Source organism: Eptesicus fuscus, chromosome 5 (assembly GCF_027574615.1).
Source record: "Eptesicus fuscus isolate TK198812 chromosome 5, DD_ASM_mEF_20220401, whole genome shotgun sequence".
Classification (NCBI taxonomy): domain Eukaryota; kingdom Metazoa; phylum Chordata; class Mammalia; order Chiroptera; family Vespertilionidae; genus Eptesicus; species Eptesicus fuscus.
In genome coordinates this window covers 28,209,689-28,227,226 of record NC_072477.1, presented here as the reverse complement: position 1 = coordinate 28,227,226, position 17,538 = coordinate 28,209,689, and the positions used below count along the sequence as shown (strand labels likewise).

Below are 17,538 nucleotides of genomic sequence, written 5' to 3'. Positions count from 1 at the left end.
CAAATAAAATAATGGTCAATCTATACTATACTAAGAGGTTTGAATTTAAAAAAATTTTTTTAATCAAATGTATCATTTTCAATAGCAGTTTCTATTTTTCTTTCATTTTCAATAATGTTTGGCTTGTTTTTCACATATTCAGTAAAGAATATGGATAAGCAAGAGAAAAAAATAACCTTTGAACTTCCACATGTTAAATGCTGTTGACATTTAATGCAAAGAAATAATAGGATGGTGTATTGAGGAGAGTAGAAAGGAAATTCTATTGAGACTGTAAAGTAGATAAAGAATAAAGAAGCATATATAGAAGGAATAATTATCTTTTAAGAATTCCCTATGTGGAAAGTTTTAAGAACAATTAGTATATAAGAGATTTAGGAGTTGGAAAACTCTGGTGGATGTGTTTCTGCAGTTTGACCTGATTGTATTCCTTATGCAATAAGTGAGCAATGAAAGGAATAGCAAAGCTCCCTGAAGCAACCCTGAGAAGAGTAAAGGGAGTAAATTGGTGAATAGCAAAACAGTCAAGCACAGTGGTAACAATTGAACAGCATTCTCAGTTCAATATATACTTAGCCAAGGGGGAAAAATACATGGTTTGAAAACATTGGCATTGTGTTTGTTTATAGAATAAAGAAGGCAAAAGAATATCGAGGTGATCCCAAACTCTGAATTTGAGAAATCTAAGCTAAAGGGTTTCTTGATATCCACAGCCTCACTTAAATATCCTTTGGTGAATCAGTTCCCTTTTTTCTCTTTTTTGTTACAGTTCTCATTTTTTAATAAAATACTCTAAATATATAACAAAGAATAAATAACGAACACCCATATGCTGACCACCTAGATTTAACAAATAATAATGTTTATTATAATGTCTTTAGATCTTTTAACATTTTAAAAAAGTTATGACAAAGCTCAAGTGCCCTCTGCATAGAATGTAATTATAGACCAATAATACATTATATGTTAGAAAATTAGAAATATGTTCTTTCTACATGTGTGGCATATATTGACCCTGCATTTGAATGATACTGTATTTTCAGGATCCCTTTTGCTTCTGTGATACCTTGATATATTCCTGCTTATATTTATTTTTAAAATACTTACTTAGTAGCATGATTTGAAGGATTTTGGGTATATGCTGATGGAAAGAGAATACACACACACAAATACTGTATGGGTATATGTGCTAAATACAGGGGTGAGTTATATGAATGTGAACTTACACTAGTATGAAGGAGCAGAACTAGTAATGTAGATGGAGCAAATGCATATTTTTGTAAGGTAATTAAAGTGGTTTAAAACAACTTAAACTACCTGTACGTCTAAATTTAACAATGTTCTAATAAAGAATACCCCTTCTAATTCACTTCTTCCTACACATGACTATTTAGCTTTTTCTTAAAAAAAAAAAAAAAGTATCTAAAATAAAACTTCATCCTGAAAATATAACCCCTAATTACATAGCAATATTCTACCCTTCTAAATTATGTGGCTGTTCTAATAATCAAATTGACGTAATATAGATTAATAGGAGAAAAACAAATTTTTAATTTTGTGCATATGGGAGTTCCATAAAGATATGAAACCAACATCAAGTCAGGTATGTTAGGCTTATATGCCTTCCTGAGCCAAGGTATGGAATGGGGACCTGAGGCTTCAAATGGTAGGAGGTAATTCACAAGACAATAAGAATAGCAGATGTTTGGTAATTAGATGTTTGCCCTGCCATACAGATAGATTATTCAAATGAAAGTTACCTCTGGTAACAGCTGACTCTCTCTCTGAGCCAGCCTCCTCTCCCCCTCATCAAATTTTTTTAGGTAGGTAAAGGAGAGGTAAAAGTTTTTCTTGAGTCTGCTGGGTCTTTATTGCCTCAACTCCAAATAATCCACATGCTAGAGGAGAACTTTTTGGGGTGGCATATTTTGCTCCTCTTCCCTACTTTACTGTGAGATCTGAAGCCAGTAACAATCCTTGCTTTTTCATCTCTAGAATGGATATAAATTTCTTTGTAAAATAATCAGTTATTCATCGGGAGATTGAGAAATAGTGTTATGAATAATCAAAATCCCTATTAGTAAAAAAATATTTTATTTAGCTTTGTTTTATTTATGCAACTAGGTAGTATATTTTCCTCCTATTTATCATATTCAACATTAAAATTCTCAGGACAAACATCAACTCAAAAATACTGTTATTACCAAGGGGAAATCAGCCAGAGATTACATATTTTCTAGAGGTGATTGATAGTGGCTCAATTTATAAGTAAAGCTTTACATAGGAAATACACTAAGAATATTCATCATTGATGTTCATATTCATATTTCCTTGAGAACTGGTGAAAACCAGTTTTATTCTTAGTAATGTTCTACATATTATACTGTTCTCTTTAGGAATAAGGAACTCACCAAGTTATCTATACAGCACCATAAATAGGCTTTTGATTTATAATGAAAAATATAATCCACTTCAACAACTCTGTGCCTGTTAAAGTTCTGACTTACTTTAGAAGAGGTCAATCCTGAAAACAAAAAGAATTCTTCACATTTACCCCAGACTTAAGAAAGCTCTGGGGAATTTAAGACTATAATAATTTATACAACCACTAATAGACCTGCGCACGAATCCGTGCGCCAGTAGCTCTCTGCCACCCTCCTGTAGCTCTCCGCCCACTGCCCCACCCTCCTGTAGCTCCCTCAGCTGCCCCTCATAGCTTGCTGCCCTGCCCCCTCCTGTAGCTCTCCACCTCCTGCTTGCTTGCTGCCCCGCCCCTCCTGTAGGTCTCTGCTGCCCACTTGTAGCTCACTGCCCCACCCTCCTGCTGATCCGTGATCCAGTCATTATACGGTCAGTCATTACACTTCATGGCGTAACGAATAATTAGCATATTCCTCTCTTATTATATAAGATGTGGAAAATGTTTAAGAATAATCCTCTGGAAAAGATTTACAAAATTGTATTGCTTATAAATATTGTCTGTGCACCTTCAAAGACTTACTATATATATATGGCTAATATGCTAAGTGTCCTTCCTACCTTCTGGGTAATGATGTCACATAACAACTCCAGGCTTCTTCTCCCTAGCGACGACTAGCCTCCTTACAGTTTCTTCAGCCCAGGAATATGACTTGCTTTATAGCCAGGTGCAAACACTTTACACTGTAACCAAATGTCTGTGAAGCATTTTCCCGTGCCTCATCTCATTTGATCCTCACAGAAGTCCTGGAGTAGGTAGATAGGAGACTCGGTGGAATCCTGTTTTCTTTTCATTAGCCAGAAAACAGATTTAGAAAGTTTAGAAACTTGACCCGACTGAAAAGAAGTAAGAAATGGTGGACCTTGAAAATGATTTCAGGTTTTCTCACTGCGCAGAATATAGTCAAACACTGCTGCACTTAAATATTTTACCCTTTGTTCTCCCTGTGTGATCTATAATAATAATCTGCTTCATGTTGATATTTACTGCTGTGTTGCTGACAATTACCTGAATGAGAAGTTGGGGTGCTTCACTGGGCTGGAAAAAGTTTAGCTAAATCAGAAAGCAGGTCTAATTAAGCAAGTTCTATATCTATAAAAGGCTAAGTTGACACACACATGCACGATACATATGAAGCTCTCACTGGCACCAATCACATGCGTATGTTTCCATCTGTTATTGTCAATCATGCATTAATTGACACTTCCATTATAGAGAAAGGGCAAATAGCGATATTAAAATATTTCTTTAATTAATTTTATTTCAACATGCACAAATTTGTGCACTGGGCCACTAGTACATAGATAATAGAATTGTTGCTCTCTATCTGTGATCAACACATGACTAAGAGTTCAAAGAATAATTAACTATAGAAGTGTGTGTGTGTGTGTGTGTGTGTGTGTGTGTGTGTGTACGTTTACATTTGGTTAGAGAGTTTTAAATGTGATGACTGTTAAATGATTATTCCATTTAATTATTTACCTAAACCAATGGGAAAAGAGCAAGTAAACAGATTTTCCTTTTGTAATGTATTTTTTATTGATTTCAGAGAGGAAGGAAGAGGGAGAGAGAGGTAGAAATATCAATGATGAAAGAGAATCATTGATTGGCTGCCTCCTGCATGCCCCCTACTTGGGATGAATAGAGATAGGAAAGATTTTTAGAGCTACAAAATTCTAGACATAAAAGGAAGCTTGGAAATTATCTAGTCCTCAGTTTTTTAACCTTTGTTTTTCCCCTGGACCTATTTGCAAATCTGGCAAAGTCTACACTCTTCTTTTCAAAAAAAATATTTTAAGTATATATAATAAATATATAGAATTACAAAGAGAACTAATTGAAATCATTATCAAAATATGTATAAAATAAGTTATGATTAAATACTGCTTTATCCATTAGACAGTAAAACCTAAACAGTAAGTAATTAGACTACTGTAATTTGAAATCTTGATGAATATGACAATATTTTAAGATAGTCATAATAATTCAAAGCAATAGGTTCTGCTAATATTATTGTGGCTTATCACCTATGCTCATAATGAAAGAAAATACTAAAATTTATTTAGTTTGATGAATATAAAAATTATAAATGTTTTTCTTTATTCCAGTGAATGGACCTCCCTGACAAATATCCACAGATTCTCTCAAGGGGTCCATCAACCTCAATTCAAAACCCTGGAAATATCCTCATTTTGCAGTTGAGGAAACTAAGTTCCATAGAAATGAGGTAACTTAGCTAAAATCATACAAAACAAAAGCAAATTAATCCTTGCAGAGATAACCTTAGACCTTAGCTCAGCCTTTTTTGAACTATAGTCTAGAAAATGGCCATTATATTGTCACTGATTCGTGGCATAATCTGAAGCAAATTCTTTATTCTCATTGTGCCTCAGATTCTACCAACATACGTAAGGATAATAACAATAACATATATCTGTATTGCTCTTTTTCATCTATAGTAGTTTCACCTTCACATACATTATCCTACTTAATTTTCCCCCATTTTATGGATTAGTAAAATAAATCTTTGAGGTGTTGATTATTGAGTCTAAGGCCATACAGCTAGGAAAAGGAAAAATCAATATTAGAAACCATACCTGTTACCATGCTGCCTTTCATGTCATAAATAAACCAAAAACTTTAGTTCTGTAGTTGCATTTGTGTTGTGATATCATAAATCTAATTGAACACAAATGAGTTGTTATTAGGACTAGATGAGCCCAATACTTGTATCTGAATTTATAGATAAAGTGATGAATGAATGGAACTATGGAATAGAGTATTTCTAGACCAATTATCCATTTTTGTTATAAGAAGTGTGAAAAGAAAGAAATAGAATTTAAGAATCTGTGATTGTAGTATTGGCTTAATTTGTTTAAATCAAACCTTTCTGGTTTGGGGCAGGCTAAAAAGGCAAATAGTCTGAGTAAATGCCAAGGAGGTTCTTTTTTTTTATCATCTTAAGTTTTATTTTTATGAGTAAATGGCATTCAATAAAGTTTGTGCTTTTATAGACAGATTACTCTTAAATAAATTTTAACAAGATAGAAAAATTTTAAATGAAATTTTTATAATCTCTAATTCTACTGACCTGACTGTATGAGATATAGAATATCCTGTTCTCTTAGAAAATAAGGAATCTTCTTAACCTGAACTGAAAATTTTGGTATAGGATAACTTTTAATGGACTCCAATAAACCTAAGTAATAATAATAGTAATGTGTTTTCCAAACTTTTAAGATCATTCTGTACGTTACCCATATATTTTTTAGATATAATTCACATAATTTTCATATTATATCTCTTGATATTAGCAGACCCAAATAAGTAAAAACTATTTTTAAGTTAGTACAGGAATGGCTATGATTATACTGATGAGAAATCATTTTTAATCTGCTGAGATTAGAAAAACTATAATTACTACAAAATATACAAATATTCAAATATGGCTAATATTTACTGTGTATAAAGTACTATGTTTGACATAGTAGAAAGAGAATATACTGAGAATTAAAGTTAAATCCTTTCTCTCTACAACCTACAGTATATTTAGGGACCCACATCAATAATTTGCATTTTTTCTAATGAGCTGATATAACCCTATGGGAACTCTTATAATAGAAGTTCAGATAAAATGCTTTAAGAGTTTAGGTAAACCTAAAACCAGATTGTGGTGATAGTTGTACAGCCATATAAATTTCTTAAAAGTTATAAAACTAAAATGAGTGAATTTTAGTATACCTAAGATGAGTGAATTTTATGGTAGGTAAATTTTATCTCAATAAAGCTATTAAAAGAGTTTAGGGAAAGAAGAAATTGTTTCTGATTAATGAACTTGGAGAATATTTTTTACACCTGGTAATGTGTAAAATAATGTATAAATAATTGTACAATTTAGGCTGGATCTTAGAGGACAAGTAGTATTTAGATTAGAAAATAAGCAACAGGATATTCCAGAGAGAATAAACAGCTTTTCTAAGGTCTAAGAGTTCAAAAATACAAGGAATATTCTAGAGGAGTTAGTTCAGACTTTGCTCCATGCCTTTGATTATATGGCTTGCATTCATACCAGTCCATAAGGCCAAATGACTATGACATTTCCAAAAAGTTTTGGTCAATTCCTATTGAAAAACATTTTTCTTTCTTTGAGTTAAAAATAAGTATTTGCCTCCATGTTGAGCTGATGAAGAAGTTACAATTAGAAGGTGTATAATTACAGTATTTCACAATTATCAGTGGCTCCACTGATAGAAACTCTTGACATTTGTTTCCACCTTTATAGCTAAAATCACTGACACGTGCATTATCTCCTATGAGCCCCATAGTCTTTATTTTCCCCAAGAGGAAACAAATTAAAGGAGGACCCAGAGCCTAAAATAATAAAGACATGCTAACAGAAGGGTAAACATATTCTGACCTGCTAAGAATAGGATGAGGGAGAGAGAAAATGGTAATATAAGTAAATGATCTTTGAACAATTAAAAATCTGCTAACTAAATTGCATGCCACATATGACTCAAAACTCATACAAAAAATAAAATAGGTGAAGTTAACTACTGTCATCAGTTACAGATAAGCAAATTTGCATTTTTTTCTAATGAGCTGATATAACCCTATTACTGGCCCATATTTTATTGACAGTAGAGAAAAGTACATAGGAAAGTTAGCAACAATTTCTAAATAGGTGGTGGGGTTTTTTGCTTTTTAAAATGTAAAAAGATTACAATTTAAATTAAGTGTTTCAAAAAATTGCTATAGAATTTCTCAGATTATATGAGTGAGCAGATATACAGAAGCTTAATTTCTAATTTTAAATATGACTGCTGACCAGTAAAATTATGCTAAATATAGAAAGAAAGGGCTTTCTTAATGACCCTCAAAGATGACTTCATTTGTTCTTGACTTTAACCCCATTTGACCAACTGCTCAGATTTTTCAATGAGTCATATTGTATTGATTAATTTATTCCACCTGTTTACAGGGGAAAAAATACAAATTAGCCTGGTGAGCAGCAAAATAGAGACAAGTTTTTAAGAAACCTAAGTTGTGTTAACCTGCAATCAAATGTAATCTTCATTTTAATATTTATACATCTTTATGTTGTTATGAGCCTATGCTTAACGTGGATTTTATTTATTTGTTTCTCTCCTCCCTCACTTCTGTGAAATGCAGAAAGGAAAGGGTGTTTGTTATTCTTACATTTATACCCCACTAACTGGTGTTACACATCTGGCTTCCACTGGAGAGCCCCTGACATCGCAGGGAACGGTGATCAAAATTCCACATACTAGCTTCATGCTGGGGGCTCGTAGCTACTGCAGCATTGAAGAGGGCCTTTTCCTGGCTTCTTTAAAATAAGCATGGAGATGGGATGGTTTAAGGGAAGAACACCTCTCAAGGCACATGACCACTGCTGCGCTTCTGTGTGTCCTGCTTTCTTCATAACAGCTTGGCACTACATTCTTTCCCTGTATCTTAGTGGGCTTGTGTGTGTACGAGTGGGATGGGGGTTGGGGTGGGGCATTGTCAGTAGATGGTTATACATCATGCATGCAATGTTAGAGTGATGTGCCTTCCCTTATGTGTCACAGATTAAATCTTCTGTGTTCCTGAGAGACTGGGTCGTCTCTCTCTTATTGGTGTGAGATTCGTGTTTTGATGTTTACACCCTCAATTGTTCGTCATGTTGCATTAAACATAATTTGAAATGTTCTCCTATAAGAGTTAGCTTTTCATGTTGGGCTGAAAAAGTCTTCATTTCTGTGTAGCAATTCATGTTATTATAACCTATGGCTTTCAATTGTACCTCCCATAATGAAGAGCTGACTTTAAACACTGTGCTATTCTTGTTATGACCTAAGCATAAGGTAAGTCACTTCTCTAACTGTATCTAAAGATTGTGGTTGTTTGTTAAATTTTTCTCAGTTTTGTTTAAAGCATTTTCACTTTTTCCCTTACCATTTATTGCGTGCTCTCCCCCCTTTTGTTTTCTGTTTCATGGCTTTAAGATTTGTTAATGGGCAATGTGATCTTCAGCAAAATTATATTACACATGTTGAAATTAATTAAATGAATTATTTGATGTCTGAAAGCAGTCTTGATTAGTAAATGAATACCTATATTTTCAGTGAGTCTCTTGTACATTTCATTTCCTCCATTGACTTTAATATAATATACTGTTTCTACACCATTATTGTAGTTTTGACTCCAGTTAAAAGGGAACTTCATTGTCAACACAATAAAGTCAGATGTTAATCCAATAGAATAAAGTAATAGATAATACAATACCATATTTTTCATTTTTAATCCTTGACAAATTTGTATTAGGGCAAAATATTGGTTTTATTTAGTTTTTCAAACTTTAATTTTCTCCATTGAGTAAAAATCCAGGGTAAGATAAAAGAAAACAATAAACCATAAAACTTGAGACAGACCTGTGTTACCTTCTTTAGAGTTCATATGTGTGAGAATAAGAACAATAGTTGTTTCTTAACTTTATTCTTTCAAGTAAATTCCATTTCATTGTGAGTTAAGTAAAATCTTTATATTGGAATTTTATAAAATAAATAGATAAAGATGACCAGTTTAATGGTACAAGAGAGAGGGGCATCTGCTACATGCATAAATATTATTACATTTTTAAAATTATTTCCCTCAATGTTTTTACATACATACTCAAAATCACTAAAGTTTATGTAATTGTTGATTTTAAAAGTGATCTCCTTCAAGTCTGGGTCAAATAGCCAATGTAACATAAATGAGAAAACGTTGCTAATACTGCTGTTGGCAATTTGTGAACCTAAATAAATAACTCAGACTCACGGAATTGAATTGTTTTCATCATCCAAATTTCTCTCCCAAAGCTATTAAAAAAAAATAGTTCTAAAATGAGGTACTACAAAGCAAGACAGGGTTATTTATTAAATTTACTCTATGAATGAACCTTTTTAAGTTTTTAGGCCACCTATGGAAGGGACACGGTGTTCTTTTATTGTTGTTTTGGTTTGGGTTTGTTTTTTGTTTTGTTTTGTTTTTTGTTTGGTTTTGGTAAAGCCGGATAGTTCTTCACCACCATTTTCATTTAGACATTATATAAACCTGTTGAAACATTTGATGAGAAGATTTGAACCACTCATCTGAACTGCTCTGTTCACTGTAAATCTCTTGTTTCTATCCATACACTAGCTCCACTCTAGATTGGAAGGGCTTAAAGATGAACTCTGGAGGAATAGAGGCTACGACTTAAGAGTAACTATTACTGATCAAAGGAGCTGCTTTCCATTCGCAAACATTGCTTTGCGTTATGGGTTTGGGCTCCTTCTGTTTCTACATCTTGTTGAAGACTTTCTTGACTTCCATTTGACTTCTTTGAACTCTGTTTTTGTCTTTCAACATTTTCCCCTTTCTTTTTCTTCTCTCTCCCAGATGTTTCTCTCACTCTTTAGCTTTCTCTTATGTTCTTAGAATCACTTTTTAAAATGTAGTTTATCTCTTTATTAAGCTTGTCTATTAATTTTTCTATTAGTGTTTGTTTATTTTCTCCTTTAAGGCTGTAGTGATATAGTTACACTTATTTTCATTCCATAGTATGCCAACTTGCTTGTTTATCTTGCAGCAAGTTCATTAGTCATTCTTACCCTCTTGATATGAATTTTCAATAAGAAATAGCAGAACATTCTGCATTAACATATTGTCCCCTTCTGTAAACCCGTACTTTCTTTTCTATCTGCTAGAGTTACCACCTCAAACCCATCTCTTCTTTTCTTTTTTGTTTTTTCCTCGCTCTTGTGTTTTCCTCCCTGTATTGTTTTCTTTAAGTAGTCATTGATTTCTTTCCCATTTGGTCCAGAATTGTTCCCCAATAAAATTTATGAGTAAAATAATATAAGAATGCTATTTTCTAGGTTAGCTTCTCCATTCTAGTATATTTAAATCTAATTAAACAATCTGGGCCAAAAGAGAATAACTTTAACATCTGGAATTATTTTCCCTTTTTTTCCCCCTTTTTTTTTTGGTGTGTGTGTGTGTGTTTTTCTTGTGTGTATGTGTTTTTTTTTATGTTGTTATTTCTTTAAACATTAACAAATGTTTTTTTCAGGGAAGGACAACCATAATCCACCCTAAGTTGCAACATTCCTTTCATAAGTTGTTTCATTACAATAGTAGATTGTGTTAAGCTATAGAAATTAATTTGTTGTGTATATATCCATTTGGGGCAAGCTGCTGTGGAATGGGAGGAAGAGGTGTGGAGTTTAAATACAATTTACTCTGAAATTAACAAGTGGTAGTGCCATTCAGCATGACCCTTGAATTCAACAGTTTTGCAGCATTTAAAAGAATGTTCCACTTTGAACTAAAATATTTGAATCAAAGCATAAACATTTCTGATTGAAAAATTATATATACACCTAAGAACTGGTAAATAAATGTATTCAAAATCATTGATTTCAAACAATCTCATCTTTTATAACCAATATTAATAAATACAATAAATAACAAAAGTTATTAGAATCACACATAAATATTGTATCTGAGGACTTTCCCCTTATTAACATGTAACAAAAATTACAATGGAATATTTGATTGCAATTTTAATACTTGAATTGCATTATTCTAGTCAATAGATAAACATAATGCCTTAAGATTAAGGGTCTTTATTCACAACTACATATGTGGTAACTTGAATTTTTTCCATATGCTAATTTCAAATACACATAAATAAAAAATTGCCTTTGGTTTTACAACTCTGTCACATTTATAATATTGTACTCCAATTTTTTTCTGGAAATCAATCAGTTACTTAAGGTAATGAAAGGATAATAATATATAAAACAAATGTAACATATTTTTACTAACAAGTTCTGATATCTGAGATATATAGAACCCTTGCTCCTAGACCTCAGGAGTTTGCCCAATAAGAATACATACATATCTGGCTATCTATGTTAGAAGCCCTCAATTACTGAGTTTATGCTTCCTTTGCAGGTCCAGTCCAGGTGCAGCAGCAAGGAGAACATTCTCAGAGCCAGTAAGTATGACGTTATTTCAGATAGACTAGTGAATTAGAGCTTGTGGTTCAACAGGAATGAAAGCTAAAAATGACATTTTGGTGAAAGAATGAAGAAGGTAATAGGTAACTTTTATATCAAAATATGAATATTAGGGCTTTTATCTTCTAAGATTATTAGTATCAATATAGTAATGGATATTTCCTTCATTCTAATTGTTTTTGCAAGCTGACAGCAAAATTTTTATAACACTCCTAGTTAGAGTGATAATGAGCACCTCTATGGTTCTAAGATGGGAGCCTTCTTTAATTGTTTCACTGCCAAAAAAGTTACTTAAAAACAGACTAACTGAAAATAATAATATAAATTCACTAAAAGAATCTAGCTAAAAAAAGTGATTCCTAAAAGGGTACATCATAATCATTTTGTGTATGTGCATTCCTGAAAGATCTTACTTCACAAGCAGCATGTTTTAAAAATAGTGCCCTGAACCATGGATAAAGAAACCTTTTTTTATTTATCTTTTTTGTTTGATTGATAATGGAGGTCATATAACTTTTATAAAAAGGAACTATTTTTTATTTTATAAAAATAAACTATAAATAACCTGCATCCTTGAAATTATGTGATGTTGAAGGTTGTGCCTTAAAAGCTTTGGGATCCTAAGAGAAAAATGCTGTATAAATGCTAATTAATATTATTTTCTTTCACTTAATATTAATGATATCATCCTTTCTTATTCCTCTTCTTTATCAAAAGAAGTACAGGTGGATCATACTGAAATGGGTCTATTGGATACTTATACCACTGGGAGTTTTAGTAAATGGGATGATTTATATTTCCAGTAGAATGTGTATATTATTTAACATAAAAAAATAGCAGAATTTCAGATAGGTAAAAATTCATGTTTTATTTTCTTTAATGTAAATTTTTTCTATTTCTGTATTATGAATCTGTTATCTTTGCTTGAAACCATTGAGTTGATAGGCAAGCATATTGCAATTATTTGCTAAGGACATTTATGTTAGAGTTATATAAAAATAAATGCAAACAGCCATGTTTAATCTCTATACTTTTGAGAGTTCCTACAGCATTTTGAAAGACATGAGGAAGGCTTTTCAATTATAAGAGATGTAAAGTCCTATAGTCCTATACTAACACCTAAGATTAAATAACCTAAGAATCAGGTGAATGATAATTGAATATTCACTAAAATAAAATAATAGGTATAAATTAAATTTTAAAATTATATTTTATGATGATTACTGTATGATTTCCATTTTTTTGTTGATCCAGAGATGATAATGAATAAACTGATAATGATTATGGTGATTAGGAAAAAAAATAATTTCTTATGGAAAACAGACTTCTTTTAACGCTTTTTCACTTCTCATAGACCTTTGTGTTGCTGGGACTGTCTTTCATTTCAGTTATGTTCTTACTGGCTTGTTGGCTCATAATCACTTTGGCTGGACATCATGATGGTCCAGTTTTTTCTTATTGTGGTTTTCAGGGTGAAGTTGTCATGTAAATGTTCCATATAGTCATTTAGATCCATGTAGAGAGCCAATCTAACATCATAGTCTCATAATTCTGTGACTTCTGTAAGTTTAAGTTCTTTCTTCTCAACACCACTTTAGTAACTCATAATCATGCCCATAGCCATACCCAGAACTCTTTCATCACTATAAGCTGTACTGTGAACTTCTGACTTAAATAATTCATTGCTTATTTAGTCTACTGCTATCTCCCTTCGTTTATTTTTTTTTTTTTGCCATGTGTTACTATATTATAGTCATACTAGAGGCCCGAATTTCGTGCAAGGCGGCAGGGGTGGGGGGCGGGGGAGTGTCCCTCAGCCCAGCCTGCACCCTCTCCAATCTGGGACCCCGATCCGGTGGGATCAGGTCTAAACGGGCAGTCGGACTTCCCTCTCACAATCCAGGACTGCTGGCTTCCAACTACTCCCCTGCCTGCCTTCCTGATTGCCCATACCACTTCTGCCTGCCAGCCTGATCACCCCCTAACCATTCCCCTGCCAGCCTGATTGATGCCTAACTGCTCCCCTGCCAGCCTGTTTGCCCCTAACTGCCCTCCCCTGCAGGCCTGAGTCCCCCCTAACTGCCCTCCCCTGCAGGCTTGATCGCTCCCAACTGCCCTCCCTTGCAGGACTGGTCCCTCCCAACTGCCCTCCCCTTCTGGCCTGATTGCCCACAACTACCCTCCCTTGCAGGCCTGATCCCTCCCAACTGCCCTCCCCTGCTGGCCATCTTGTGGCGGCCATCTTGTGTCCACATGGGGGCAGCCATCTTTGACCACATGGGGGTATCCATCTTGTGTGTTGAAGTGATGGTCAACTTGCATATTACTCTTTTATTAGATAGGATAGACCCTATTAGCATTTCACCATTCTCTCAATGCTATGTCCTGGATCAGAGGCAGGACCTTTCTCCCACTGTATAAAATATTCATTCCCCATATTTTCCTAGAAAATTCTTATCTGTTGAGATTCAGTTCAAGTGTGGTCTCCTCTGTGAAGCCTTCTCTGAATTTCCAGCAGGCATCATGATAGATCCTTTTCATATGTCCCTATTGTTCCTTCTACTTTAATCATTTTTCATTTATTTACTATTTATTTATTTCCTTGAGGATACTCAAGGATAACATTCCCAAAATGTAGACAACTTTAAAAAAAAACTATACAGGAATGCCTTGTTTTATTGCAGTTCGCTTTATTGCTCTTCACAGATATATATATAAATTGCTTTTCACAGATATATATATATGTATATATATATATGTATATATATCTAATCTAATAATAGACAAATATGCAAATTGACCATACCTCCGACACACCCACAAGCCACGCCCACAAGCCACGCCCACCATCCAATCAGAGCGAGTATGCAAATTAACCCAAACCAAGATGGCTACAGCCACAGAGAGCAAGGTTTCCTAGGTAACAGAGGAGGCCAAGCTTTCCGCTTGCCATTTCCAGGCCTAAGCCTCCACTCAAGCTACAAAGTTTCAATTATAGAAGGTAAACAAATTCAAACAAACGGAGCTTGAGAGAGCAGACCAGGGTTGCCGCCGGCAACAGGGGAAGCAAAGCTTTCCACACACCCTGGCCGGGCTCACCTGCTTAAGGCAACAAAGTTTCAATTATAATCCCAACACAATGGCTGCGGCCTCGGAGGGAGCCCCAGGCTTGGCTTGGCTCCTCTCCAGGCTACAAAATTTCAATTGTAGAAGGAAAATAAATTCCAGATACCAAGGCCTCTGCTTGGGTTACCAGGGGGCGTGGCCGGCCTGCAAACCACCACAGGCCCCTCACTCAGGCAGCGCCACGCCCCCAGGGAACCCCACCCTGATCAGGGACACCCTTCAGGGCAAACCAGCTGGCCCCCACCCCTGTACCAGGCATCTATCCTATCTAATAAAAGAATAATATGCAGATTGATCATCACTGCAACACACAATATAGCTGCCCCCATGTGGTCAAAGATCCTGCCCCCATGTGGACACAAGATGGCCACCACAAGATGGCCTGCAAGGGAGGGCAGTTGTGAGGGATCAGCCCTGCAAGGGAGGGCAGTTGAGAGGGACCAGGCCTGCAAGAAAGGGCAGTTGGAGGTGATCAACCCTCCAGGAGAGGGCAGTTAGGAGTGACCAGGCCGGCAGAGGAGGGAAGTTGGGGGCAAACAGGCTGGCAGGGGAGCTGTTAGGCATCAATCAGGCTGGTAGCGGAGTGGTTAGGGGGTGATCAGGCTGGCAGGCAGAAGCGGTTAGGGCCAATCAGGAAGGCAGGCAGGCAAGCAGTTGGGAGCCAGCAGTCCTGGATTGTGAGAGGGATGTCCAACTGCCCGTTTAGGCCCGATCCCAGTGGATCGGGCCTAAACGGGCAGTCGGATATCCCTCGAGGGGTCTCATATTGGAGAGAGTACAGCCTGGGCTGAGGGAGAACCCCCCTCCGTGCACGAATTTCGTGCACCGGGCCTCTAGTATATATATATATATATATATATATATATATGAGGTTTATAGTAACCCTGCGTTGAGCAAGTCTCTCTGTGCCATTTTTTCCAACAGCATTTGCTTATTTCATGTTTTTGTATCATATTTTGGTAATTCTTACAATGTTTTAAACTTTTTCATTATTATTTGTTATAGTGATCTGTGAACAGTGTCTTTGATGTTACTATTATAATTATGTTGGGGTTCCACGAACTATATCCATATAGGATGGCAAACGTAATTGATAAATGTGTGTACTCACTGCTCCAGCAACCAGCCATTCCCTCATCTCTCACCCTCTCCTTGGGCCTCTCCATTCCTTGAGACAACAACAATATTGAAATTAGGCCAACCTGGCCTCTAAGTGCTCAAGTGAAAATAAGAGTCCCATGTCTCTAACTTTAAATCAAATACTAGAAATGATTCAGCTTACGAGGAAGGCATGTTGAAAGCTGAGATAGGCTAAGCTTATTAAGCAAAATAGTTAGCCAAGTTGTAACAAGCTGTAAATGCAAAGGAAAAGTTCTTTGAGGAAATTAAAAGTACTATTCCAATGAAGACATGAATGATAAGAAAGCAAAACAGCCTTATTGCTGATTGGAGAAAGTTTTAGTGGTCTGGATAGATAATCAACCAGCCACATATTCTTAAACCAAAGCCTAATCCAGAACAATTCTATGGAGGCTAAGAGAGGTAAGAAAGCTGCCGAAGAAAAGTTTGATAAAAGAAGTTAGTTCATGAGGATAAAGAAAAGTAGCCATTTCCATAACATAAAAGTACAAAGTGAAGCAGCAAGTACTCATGTGGAAGCTGCAGCAAGTTAGATGATCTAGCTAAGATAATTAATGAAGATGGATACACTAAACAACAGATTTTCAATGTTAAAAAAACCTTTCTATTTGAAAAAAAAATTTATTTCATAGCTAGAAAGGATAAGTCAGTGCCTTGATTCAAAGCTTCAAAGGACAGGCTGACTGTCTTGTTAGTGACTAATGTAGCTAGTGACTTAAAGTCAATGTTACCATTCATAATTAAGAATTATGTTAAATCTACTCTGCTTGTGCTCTATAAATGGAACAATAAAGCCTGGATGACAGCACATCTGTTTATAACATGATTTACTGAAATTTTAAGCTTTTTGTTGAGACCTACCACTCAGAAAAAAAGATTCCTTTTAAAATATCATCAGTCATTTACAAGGCCCCTGGTCATCCAAGAGCTCTGAAGGAGATTAACATGGTTTTCATACCTGCTGACACAACATTCATTTTGAAGCCCAAGGATCAAGGAGTAATTTGACTTCAAATCTTATTATTTAATAAATACATTTCATAAGGCTATACACCTATCATAGATAGTGATTCATCTGATCGGAGCAAAGTGAATTGAAAACCTTCTGGAAAGGATTTGCCATTCTAGATGCCATTAAGATCATTTGTGATTCATGGTAAGGGTCAGAATATCAGCAGTTTGGAAGAAGTTGATTCCAACCTTCATGAATGACTTTGAGACGTTGAAGACTTAGGTGATGGAAGTAACTGCAGATGTGTGGAACTAGCAAGAGATCTAGAATTACAAGTGGAGCCTAAAGAGGTAGCTGAATAGCTGCAATCTGATAATAAACTTGAACAGATGAAAAATTACTCCTAATGAATGAGCAAAGAAAGTGGATTCTTGGAATGGAATATACTCCTGATGGAATATGCTGCTTTGTAGGTTGTTGAAATGACAACAAAGGATTTAGAATATTACAGAAACTAACTTAAAAAAGCAGTGGCAGGGCTTAAGAAGATTGACTCCCATTTTGAAAGCAGTTCTATGGGTAAAATGCTATCAATCAGCATAACATGCTACTGAGAAATTGTGAAAGGGAGAGTCAATAAATATGGCAAATTTATTTTATTATTTTAAGAAATTGCCACAGCCACTCCAACCTCCACCAACTGCCACCCTGATCAGTCAGCAGCCATCAACATCAAAACAAGACCCTTCACACCCTAGCCAGTTTGGCTCAGTGGATAGAGCGTCGGCCTG

At 35.1% G+C, this 17,538-nt stretch overlaps 1 protein-coding gene across 1 annotated transcript in view; it reads left to right on the top strand.

Moving 5' to 3' along the window:
• GPHN (gephyrin) overlaps positions 1 to 17,538 on the top strand; it is a 425,375-nt gene that overhangs the window by 297,931 nt on the left and 109,906 nt on the right. Inside the window, exon 10 of the mRNA XM_008138937.3 lies at positions 11,465 to 11,507. Within this exon, the coding sequence (XP_008137159.1) occupies positions 11,465 to 11,507 (43 nt within the window). The remainder of the gene's footprint in view (positions 1 to 11,464; positions 11,508 to 17,538) is intronic.